At 36.8% G+C, this 12,187-nt stretch overlaps 1 protein-coding gene across 16 annotated transcripts in view; it reads left to right on the top strand.

Moving 5' to 3' along the window:
- ICA1 (islet cell autoantigen 1) overlaps positions 1-12,187 on the top strand; it is a 142,067-nt gene that overhangs the window by 93,652 nt on the left and 36,228 nt on the right. For all 16 annotated transcript variants that reach the window (XM_045564872.1, XM_045564869.1, XM_045564881.1 and 13 more), the window contains exons 7-8: positions 7,636-7,761; positions 8,741-8,839. In XM_045564872.1, the coding sequence (XP_045420828.1) occupies positions 7,636-7,761; positions 8,741-8,839 (225 nt within the window). The remainder of the gene's footprint in view (positions 1-7,635; positions 7,762-8,740; positions 8,840-12,187) is intronic.

The raw sequence follows: 12,187 nt of genomic DNA, 5'->3' as shown, positions 1-12,187 counted from the left end.
TATACAAAAACCATTGAATTGTATACTTTAAATAGGTGAATGTTATGGTATTCGAATTATATCTCAATAAAGCTGTTAAAAATATTAACAAAGCTGTTAAAAAATATTAACAAATAGGATCAAGCAATATATAAAAAGGGTAGTATACCTTGACTAAGTGTAGTTCATCCAAGGAAGGGAGATCAAGTTAAAGTCAGTCAATGTTATTTGCTGTATGAAGAGACCAAAAACAACAAATCATATAATCATCACAATCAATCCAGAAGAAGCATTTGATAAAATTCAACATCCATTCCTGATAAAAATTTTCAGCAAAGTGTAATAGAAGGGAACATCCTCAATCTGTTGGTGGGTGTATGTGAAAAATCTACAGCTGACATTATACTTAATCATGAAAGACTGAATGCTTCCCCTCTAAGATCAGGAACAAAATAAGTATGTTTGTTCACATCAACTTCTAATCAACATTATCATAGCCAGCACAATAAGGCAAGAAAAATAAATGACAGAATTACAAATTGAAAAAGAATAAATAAAGCTGTCTTTAGTCTTAGACAACATGATACATGTATATAGATTTATCTATAAATATATATACATAAATAGAAAATTCCAAGGACTCTGCAAAAGAACTGTTAAAACTAACCATCAAATTTACCAAGGTCACAAGATACAAGATCAGTTTACAAAAATTAATTATATTTCTAATAATGAACAATTAGCAATTGAACTTTTTAAAAATTATCACAAAAGCACCAAAAATATGAAATCCTTATCAATAAGTTTAACAAAATATGTGCAAGACACATGCACTAAGATCTGAAAAAAAATGCCAAGAGAATTTAAAAACCCCAGTACATGGAGAGATATACCATGTTCATGGCTCAGAAGATATTGTTAAGATGTCAATTCTTTCCAATAAATCTGTAGATTCAGTGCAATCCTAATAACATCCCAAAGGCTTTTTTGTAGAAATTGATAAGCTAATTCTAAGATATGTATTGAAAAGTGATGCACCTGGAATAGCCAAACCAATTTCAAAAAAGAACAAAATAGGATGTACACTACCTTATTTCAAGACTTATGATGAAGTGGTTGTAATCAAGACAGTGTGGTATTGGTATAAGCTTAGACATATAGATCAAAATGATAGAATAGAAAGTCCAAAAATCGACCTATATACATACATGGCTCATTGTATATTGCCAAAAGTGCCAAAGTAATATAATGGTGATTGTATAGTTTTTCAACAAATGGTGCTGGGACACTTGGGTATCCATATGCAGGAAAAACAAAATGAGCCTGCATCCCTACCTCACCCCATATGCAAATATGAACTTGAAGTGGATCATAGATCTAAATCTAATAGCTAAAAATTTTAAATATCTAGAAGAAAAAGCACAGGAAAAAAATCTTTGTGACCTTAGATTAAAGTTTGTTAAGGTACAAAAAAATACAAACATAAAAGAAAAACTTGGTAAATCAAACTTAATCAAAATTAAAAACTTTTTTTTGAAAGGCACTATTAAGAAAAGGAAAGGCAAGTTCAGACTTAAAGAAAATGTTTTCAAATTTAGTCTGATAATGGATTTTTATTCAGAACATATAAAGAACTCTTAAAATTCAGTAATAAAAAGATAAACCCATTTTTTAAAATAGGCAAAAGATTTGAATAGACATATTACTAAGAATATATGTGGCAAATAAGACATGAAAAGAAGTTCAGTATCATTAGTCATTAGAGAAATGCAAATTAAAATCACAATTACATTGACTACAAATCTGCTAGAATGACTACAATTTAAGAGACTGAAAATGCCAAGTGTGGAACAAATAGAACTTGTACTCATGGCGGTAGGAATGCAAAATGATATAGTTACTTTGGAAAAGCGTTTGGCAGTTTCTCATAAAGTTAAACACACAACTTACTATATGATTCAGCAATCTCACTCAGATATTTACTCAAGAAAAATGAAAAACATGTACACACAAAGAGTTGCGCCCCAGTATTTATAACGGCTGTAATCAAAATAACGAAAAATTGGAAACAATCCAAATGGATATACAAATAACACTGTATCCATACAATTAAATACTACTGAGAAATAAAAAAGAACTACTAATATACTTGCATATACTGCTAATATATGCAACAACATTGATCTCAAAAGGATTATGCTGAGTGAGAGAACTCAGCCACAAAAAAGACTAGACTACATTATATAATTCCATTTGTATGAAACTCTAGAAAAGACAAATCTAAGTTATAGTGACAGAAAGCAGATTAGTAGTTGGCCAGGGCTGAGATTTGAGGGAAGGAATTGACTGCAATGGGAACTTTTAGGGGTGATAGAATGTTCTATATGATGATCGTCATGGTAGTTGCATGACTGCATACATCTGTCCAAAAACTCATGGAATTCCACACCTAAAATTAAATTGTAGCTCAATAAAGCTGATTAAAAGTACTGATGAAGATAATGATGATGAAGGCAGTGGTGGTATCATCTCCCAGGCCCAGAATAAACAGATACCCTCTGTACTTATTTTTGTCTCTAGAAAACAAGGAATCTACTGACCACAGTGCACCCAAAGTCGGTGGGCTGATTTTTTTCCACAGTGTTGAGGAGCTTGATCTAAAGGACCTTAGCCAGATTTCTCATAATAGACATTCTGCTCAGGCTATGGCTACATCTAAAATGATACGGTCAACCTTGTTGGCCAAGGCTTCCTAAGATGGTGGTGTCAACACATTTTGTATACATTTCAGACTCAGAACACTGCGAGTCACATGGTTAGTGCTCAATGGTAGATCCATGCCCCTGTGCCTATGGTTTAGTGTAAAGAGGATGGATTATAAAATCAAATACAGCTGAGTCTGACTCTAATATTTGCATGTTAGATAAATGTCTAGGTCTTGATATCCTCTCTGTAAAATAGGGATTTCCCAGACAAATGTTATAGCATGTAATAGGTGGTATATGATATATGGAAAGTGTTCTCTGTTCAAATAAATTTTGTAAACACTGGAATAATTGAAGTTAAAAAGGGATCTTTATCATAGAACTTCTTAGAGCCTTTCAGGGGAATTTCCAAGAAGGCAAAAGTGAGCAGTATGTATTAGTGCTATCTTGGTTCCACATAACAGAAAGCCATCTTGATCCATTGATGCAAAGGGAGGAGTTAACTAGAAATCCCATGTAACCATTAGACAGGAAACTGGATTCCAGAACTTGAGTGCTACCAGGACTCTGTCTCTTCTGTGTTTTTCTCTGTATGTTACCTTAATTCTCTAAGACCAATTTTCTTCATACCACAAGAAATTCAAATGCCAGAATCTTCTATCCCAGTGTTTTAGCCACTAGAGAAATATTGAGACTTACTCTAGTTCCAAGTTCAGAATTCCTAAAGAAGGGTTCAGATTCACCTAGCCTGGATCAGGTGCCTTTCACCAAATTAGCTAACTGTGGTGCATTATGATTGACTCCACTTGGGTTAAGATGCCCACGTGGGAGTGACCTATAAAAATAAGCATGTCAGCCCCATTTAAATCACATTATTAGAGCAAAGAAAAGGAACATTTTGCAATGAGGTAAGGGTATTGTTGAGGAGAGAACAAAACACAGATAGCTCCTAAAGTCTACTCTTGGCTGCCCACACACATGCATGGTACGCACACAGTCACTTACGCATATTTCTTGGCATAATACAATATCACAATTGCTCCTGCCATCGATGGATAAGTTTATAATAATTCAAATGCAGTAAGTGTTAATTAAAGTGATTCAGCAAGTCACTTGGTTATCTGACCATCAAGAGATCTTGGTTCATTGGCCTCAGACAATAAGATCCTCTTTTAATGAAGCCAAATACCTGACCTTCTATTTTTTAAGTGACTTCAGATAGGCTAGCTTAGACTTTCTGTTGTGGCACCTTATTAAAGGCCAAAAGACGTAACTGGTATATTCTATGATCTTAAAATGTTTCCCTAAATGCAGGAGATGCTGTCTCAGAGGAAAGTAGGGGTGAACCGATCAAGTTAATGAGGGAGGAATATTGAGAACTGGTTGGGAAAGAAGGCTAAGAATTCTGACATGGTCTGAGATGTCCATGAGAAGTTGATGTGAGAAGAATCAGCTGGTGGAAAAGGCAAGTTAGACAATGACCTCGGGTTTGGGAGGTCAGATACATAGGAGTCATCCTCCACCTGACTCCAGCATTTAACCCCTCACCAGGTCCTGCTTTACCTCCTAAATGTCTCTTGGGTCAGAGTACTATTTTCCATATCCCATATCACTACCCAAGTGTAAAACTACCACTGTCTTTCCCCTTGAATCCAGATCTGTTCTTATCTACCTTCATCTCTCTCCTCCAGTCCATCTCCACATTGCAGTGAGTGTTCTTTTCAAACTGAAAATAGGATCCTGTCTTTTCCTTACCTAAAAGCCTACAATGTTTTTCTACTTCTTCCAGGATAAAAACTAACATCCTGAGCACACCAACAAGACCCTGCTCTAGGATATGTCCCAGTCCACCTCTCTGCCTCATCTCATGCCACCCTTCTGCTTGCTCTCAACAACCCAGCAGCACTTGTGTACTCTTGTTTCTGGGGCATGCCTTATTGTCTTCCACCCGGGGGCCTTTCCACATGCTCCTCCCTCTGCAGTACTACTCTCTTGCCTTGCACATTTAATCATGCTCAGTCCTTCAGAGTAGAGGTTGAGTACCACGTGCTCAGAGGACAGACATCCTCTGGGTCAGAGTCCTTGGTCCATAATTTTTGTGGGACTGTGTGGCTCTTGTTCTGAGCATCTCACTCAATTTGTAGTTCTGCCCTCACTGATGTCCATATACCCACTGGACTGTCAGTTCCATTTGTGCTCACTGCTAGCAGCACATGGAAGATACTCAGTAAACATTTGCTGAATGAATGCATCTAGGGAGCAGAGCTATCTCCTGGAAGAAGTTATAAAATTAAGAATATAATGGTTGCCTTGTTTTATTTTGTTCTTAAAGGGAATAAAACACTTAGAAAAAATGTAAAACTACTCTCCGATGATTTGGTTGTAGAGTGATAATGAAGAGCTTTCCGCTGGATGGATTGAACTGAAAGGATGAATAGCTTTGGCTTCACCATGTGTAGTTCTAGTTGGGACTAAAAGTTAGAATTTCAGGTTAAGAGGAATAAGTACAGAAAAGTGCCCTAAAGTTTTGGCAGTCAAGACATTGCTGCTTTCTCTGGTAAATTGAATTTCTGTGGCCTGAGGAAGGCAGGACCCAGACTAAAGAGGGTCTAATATACACGGTCATTTCCTAAAGCTTGGAGAATAAGAGGAGGGGTGGGGGTAACAGAAATACAACTCGGAAATAAACAAAGGGTACATTTATTTGAGTGAAAAATTTTTAAAGAGCCTTGAAAACCACAGGAGCTCCTGAAGATATTTATGTAATTGAATATAATTTATCGGGGATTGAGAGGAATAATAATCAAAACATTTTTCACTTAAGTGCATCTGGAGGCATATGAAATTAGACTCTTGATGGTGGCCTGTGCTTGGCTGTCTCCTTGGTGTTTTGTCTTCAGGCTGCAGGCTGGAAATGCATTTTCTAGAGCAGATATAGAGCACAAAATATTAAATGAGATTTACTGTATTCAAAATGCCCAACAGTGTAGCATCCTCCTTGTTTGGCAGGGAAAGGGCTCAGCATTTGGAAACTCAGCAGTGCATTAAGTATTTTAATAATCATTGTTGACACACAAAGCATATGGCCTTTCAGAACTCACTGGGTCAAGTGTTGAGTTGTCTTCTAATTTTCTAAAATTACCTTACAGAATTCAAACAAAATTAAATTAGGGCATATTTCAAAATATATTAACTCATGAGTTTTGTGTTAGAAGCAAATGCAATAAGTTTTCTCCTAGGATGTAAGAGTATCTATGAGTAACTTTATATTACTGTAAAGGAAAAAGCAAAATTCACAGCCCCCCCAAATTAATTTGTATTTCATTAGAAAATGTAGAAGCTACATATCAGTATGCCAGTCTTATGGGCACTTTATATTCGTATTTACTTTGTACCTCCTAGTGATGCTTTAAGACTTACCTTCTCTCAGAAGCATTCATTATTTCCGTACAGTTCAGATCAACAATCTCTGGCCACAATAATGCTGTGAAATAAGCAACCATAACACTCAACGACTTTAAACAATGAGCATTTCTTATTGCTCACAAGGCTATGGGTCAGCAGGGCCGTTCTGGTCTTTGTGGGCTCACTTATGTGTTTCTGGCCAAAGATTGATCTGTTGGGACAACCGGTCTCTCCTCATGTCTCTTGCATGCACGTTTCTCATACCCCTCCAGCTGGCCAGCCTGGGCATATCCTCATGGCCATGTCAGAGAAGCCAGAGCACAAGTGGAAACATGCTAGCATTTTTTTTTTTCAAGCTTCCAGTTTCAGTATATTTGTTAATATTCCATTGACCAGAGGAAGTCACATGGCCAAGCCCAAAGTAAGAGCAGGAGGACACGACAAAGTTACAGGGCAGAGTGTGGGGTTATAGGGAGGCCATCAGTTGGGGCTCAATGCCATCATCCCACAACCCACCCCCATCCTACCCCACTGCCAGCATTAATCCTTTTTTTGTCTATGCTATTTCTGTGCTATTTTTGTCTATGCTATTTTTTCTACTAAAAAATTAATGTAGTTCATATGTAGTTTAATGAATACATTAAATATGTAGCTTCTTATATGTCAATCATACATCGATAAAGTGTTTTTTTTAAAAAAAGTTGGCTGGTTTTCCGTGGCCAAAATATGATGTGATGATACTTTAGATTGGAGAAATGAGAAGTTTTGACTTTAAAATTTTTAATGGAGCTGTATTAAATTTTAAAACTTTCTATTTTCTTATTAAATTATGCATAGAATAGACATTTCTGAATCTTTCCCTGACCTTCACTCCATCCCTAGATTACTGTATGGTTCAGGATGGATGGAGAATTGCTAGTATACATTACTCAATGTTAGAAGGTTGAAAGTTTATCAATGGGGATAGTTTTTTTTAGGCTGTGTCAAAATCCCCTCATATGAGATCTTAGATTGAATCCTGAATCAGAAAAAGGACATTAGTGGGAAAACTGGTGGAAATTAAAGTCTATAGGTTAGTAAATAGGATTGTATTAACGTAAGTTTCTTTGTTTTAACAAACGTGTGTTGCTATGTAATATGTCAACATTAGGGGAAGCTGAGTAAAGAGCACACAGGAACTTAGCTTCCAAGGACTATAGGAAAACAGTGGAATAAAGGTTATTCCTTTGCCACCCTGCATATCCCCAAACTTCTCCCAACGATGGGCAGTTTGTAAATGCCTTAAGAAGAAAGGAATTATAACATTAGACTAAGAAAAATATAATTAAGATGGTAAGCCTGCTGTAAGATCACAATGTGCTGTACTCTTCGTTAGGTCCTTTGGAGGTAGATAATGGATGTTGTACGATCTTCTCATGTGCCTGAAATTTTCAAAAATGTTTTCGTATATGGAAGAGAAAAGACCCACTATCGATCTCTTCTCACCTGCAAATTTTCACTACTTAAAGAGTTTGAGTGATTCAGAGATTGCCCTTTACTTTCACAGGTACAATCACAAGTACGCCTTGCAAAAAAAAACTTTGATAAATTGAAGATGGATGTGTGTCAAAAAGTGGATCTTCTTGGAGCAAGCAGATGCAATCTCTTATCTCACATGCTAGCAACATACCAGGTAACAAAGTGACATTTGTATGATGAACCAAAAATGGCATGAGTTTTAGATGTCATAAAAATTGTGTTTGTGCTAAAAGTATGGTTTGAGCACTATGAAGTTCTGAGTGCTTTTTTCATAATTTACTTCCCGCATCTCTGCCTTCTAGGGTCCTATGGTTTAATCAAACCAAATAGTAGCTATTCCCTCCCTGCACATACACTGTGATTCCCCACTTCCCTGCATTTACTTAGGGCATTCCTTTTACCTAGAGCGTCTTTCTTCTCCATCTGTGCTTTTACAACTTCCACTCTTTTTGATGTAGCAGACCAATTGTTGTGTCTTTCAATAAGCCTCCTCTGAACTCACTTAGCATCAGCTCTGCATGTCTCATGGCAGACTTCCCTCATCACGTTGTCAAGGCACTGTTTTTTGTCTTCCCTGATAGCCTCTGCGTTCCTTCAGGAGAGCACAATGTCCATCAGTGGTGCTATTGAGCACCAACTAAGGGCGGGATGGGAATATAAAAACGAATAAGAACAGGTTCCCTGTCCTCAAAGGTTAGGAAGGAAGTTGGAGACAGTAAAGTCTGACTATATTTTCTATACCCCTAGGACAGAACAGGGTGTGCTAAGTGAAATTATTTCTAAGAAAGCCAATGAGGGTTTGAAGAGGGAAAAAATCTAATCAATTGAGGGATCACAAAAATAGATTGTTAATGATTAGCCCTGGGTTGTGGCGGGTGGATCACCTGAGACAAAGAGACTGGAGAGGAGGAAGTCTCAGGTAGTGCGAGAAGCATGAGGCCCAGGAGGTAGTGTTTGGGGAAACCAGAAGCATTTAGCTTAGCTGAAATACAGGGTGTGAATGGGAAATGTAAGTGATGATTGGAATCGTATTTTAGAGGATGTTGAAAGCTACAGATGGTCACGCTTCCCAGGGGCTTATGACCAGAACTGGATATTCAGAACATTAATAGCTTTACTGTCTTTCTTTACAGACTACTCTGCTTCATTTTTGGGAGAAAACTTCTCACACAATGGCAGCCATCCATGAGAGCTTCAGAGGTTATCAGCCTTATGAATTCACTACATTAAAGGTATGAAAGCTAGAGAGACTGCTAGAAAATCTTATGAAAAGTAAAGGTTTGTTTATATCATAAGCAAAGTCCATGCCAGCAAGCATCATTATTCCAAGACTCAAAATCCCAAAGAGAGAACTATGCCCCTGGCGGGGTCTTTTTTACTGTGTCAGCATTCAATACAATGATATAATCCACTGCAATCCAAAACCACAAACTGAACCTTGGGATTCGTGTGACTGGGAGATGAATTGCAGTGAATTAGGGCCTAATGATTGGTCCTGCTCTTTTAAAATAACTTGTTTGAGGTTGGGTGTGGTGGCTCGCACCTATAATCCTAGCACTCTAGGAGGCTGAGGTGGGAAGATTGCTTGAGGTCAGAAGTTCAAGACCAGTCTGAGTAAGAGTGACACCCCAGCTCTACTAAAAATAGAAAAATTAGCTGGGCATCCTGGCACATGCCTGTAGTCCCAGCTACTCAGGAAACTGAGGCAAGAGGATCACCTGAGCCCAGGAGTTTGAGGTCGCAGTGAGCTATAATGATGCCACTGCACTCTACCAAAGGCAACAGAGCAAAACTCTGTCTCAATGAATGAATGAATGAATAATAAATAATTAAATGTAGTTGTTGACACTGCTAAAGAAAAGATTGCACAAGTCCCATATACTCAGTTAATATTAATTATTAAATTCAAATATACTATCTTGAGGAGGTGTCTTCCCTTTCTGCCTTACTTCTGAAAAATATCTTTTTATTCTGAGAGTATGATCCAACATAGAATTAGATTTCTCCAGAAGACTACAATAATATTTTCTAATTGAAAAAGCAACATTAAACATTAAACTCCATGATTTTTCAACTCAGAAGGAAGAAAAGCACAGTGTATGATTCTCAGTGTTGAAACTGAATATGGAATTATTTTTCTCTGTAATGGTTACGGGGGATGAATGCATATTGAGATAAGGAAGTGATTGGGATTTCAAAAGCATTTTAAGAATGGTGAGAGAACAGTGGGTGCTTTGTTGCTAGGTCGTATCTTTGAAAGAAAAAGACCAGGTACAAACTAGCTGAAGCTCATCTTGAAATCGCCTTGCTTCTAATTTTTCAAGCAATTTGTAAATGTCTCATCACCTTGCTTGTCAAAACATTAAAAATCTTTTATTTTCTTGGCTTAAAATGCTTTTTTTTATTTTGAGATGTTTATAGTGTTACTGCATCTACAAAAGGGCTAAGACAGAAATGCTTTAAGACTCTGACCCTTAAATTGAAGGTCCCTAGAGGAGCCCAGGAGAGCCCGCTCACCTTGTGATACACCTGACCTGACTCCAGACAGGACACCTGGCCATGGAGTTTGTTCCTCATAATCCCCTCCCAGTTGGTCACTTGCCCACTCATTGGCACTTACTGACATGCTGCATGGTGAATGCATTCAGGATATGCACAGTTTTGCTGTCAACTATAAGCATTTGAGGGGAGGGGTCTTTTATTTCTTATGTATTCTCCTTTGTCCAGCCAAACATTTTGCACACAGGTGACCCTGGGCCCCGTCACACTGGTAATACTGCCATTGTTGGTAGAGGCTGCATTTCTTCTCTGTGATTTAATGCTGTTTTCAGCACCTTAGAAAGTAGCCATCCCAACCAAGCAGATTGGTTTCAATTACAACTCACACTATTCACAATTCTTATGCAGGCCTGAGTAAAATGCCATGGATTATTCTTTGATAAGACAGAGGCTTTTAGGTTTTAGAGCATGAGTGTGCCTCAGTTTTTGTTTTATATATAGTTTCAAAGATTATCTGTCTTTTTGCAAGACAACTGTATATAACATAAATCAGCCAGGTGGCAGATGAAATGACACCTACCCCCAATACAATTCAGAAGAGCTTCAGGTTTGAGTTAATTGCATATAAAGTACAATGTGAATTCATGAAATTGATGTTGTGCCACAGCATGGAAGAACCCATATGTGTATCCCTGGCCTCCTGTGCTGAGGAAAATATGGCTCCTTAATTTTTGCCATGATATTTATCCTGCAGAGAGGATCAAGCTGATTATGTTAGAGGATTTCTGGGCAGAGAATGTAGTGAAAGTTTGATGGCCGTGGTTCAGGATATAACACGACTCTCCATTGCCATTTATATCCTCAGAGCCTTCCTTAAATTATGGTTTAAGTCATAGCCCCTGGTTTAATTGTAATATAATGTTAGTAGGAGTGATACACCTGTTAAGGTATAATGATTTTGTAGTAATATATTGAGAATAAGTGTCCAGAACCCAACCAAATAAACTGTACTTTTATTATCTCTCAAGAATGCCATTCATCTAGGCTTTCAACAATGACATGTTGTTTTATTAGAATCTCAAGCTGAAATTATTTTCTTTATGTGGACTCAAATCTGATATAATAGAATCCTGTTATTACACAGCTCATTATTACATAGATGTAAGTACATCACATTATCATATTATATGCTATAAAACAAAATGAAAACCATTAATACCTTATGTATCATGGTCAAATATGAGGATATTATTGGACTTCTCAACCCTCTTATACCAATATTTTTTTAAATACATGTACTGTATTTATTGGATTTTTATTTTACCAAGTCATCTCTTAATGTACATCATTTTCTTCTGAATGGCACCATATACTGATGATGTATATTTTGAAATTTAAATCAATATTTTCACAATTAATTTGTTCTCTGGGTTTACCTAAGCAAATAGCCCCTCAAATGCCTTTTGGGAGTCTGACTGGAAAGAAAACATTGTCTTTGGAGAGGGTTGCCAAACTCTGTTAATGAAAAGCAAGCCATTTGTTTTCTTTGCTTCAGGGTGTATTCTGAGTGTGTTGGTAATTGTGCCATTGCAGCTGTATTTCCTGACTGTTAGTTTTATGCTTGATGAAGGATGATAATGTGTTAAACACTTGGTGCATCCTGTTTAGAGGGAAGAGTCTTCTGCTGTAGAATCACAGGGATATAACTTGTACCCCCAGAAGTTCAAAGTTTTACTTTCAGTGAACCTTTTTCTAAGAAATAAGTCATAGTTCTTTTACAAAATAATTTTATTATAAAAATGAATTGAATCTTTACTTCATACAACTGGAAAAATATCCAAGTGACTATTGTGACATTTTGTGAATATCTTATGTGACAACAGCTATTGCTTTTTTACCCAGGCCTAATATGATTATGTTGATTCTACATTTATTGACATATTCCTTCACCATTTTAATTTTATTAGAATAAGTAGATTTTTGTAGCATTTTAACTTTATGGGAAATTTAGCCTTGAAATTTAATATTACAAAAAATGTTTAATCTAGTAATTGTAACAGCTCAAATTTAAAGCAGAGAGA

Source organism: Lemur catta, chromosome 11, assembly GCF_020740605.2.
Source record: "Lemur catta isolate mLemCat1 chromosome 11, mLemCat1.pri, whole genome shotgun sequence".
NCBI classification, from domain to species: Eukaryota; Metazoa; Chordata; class Mammalia; order Primates; family Lemuridae; genus Lemur; species Lemur catta.
The sequence above is the reverse complement of the archived record's forward strand: the minus strand, read 5'-3'. Positions and strand labels throughout refer to the sequence as shown.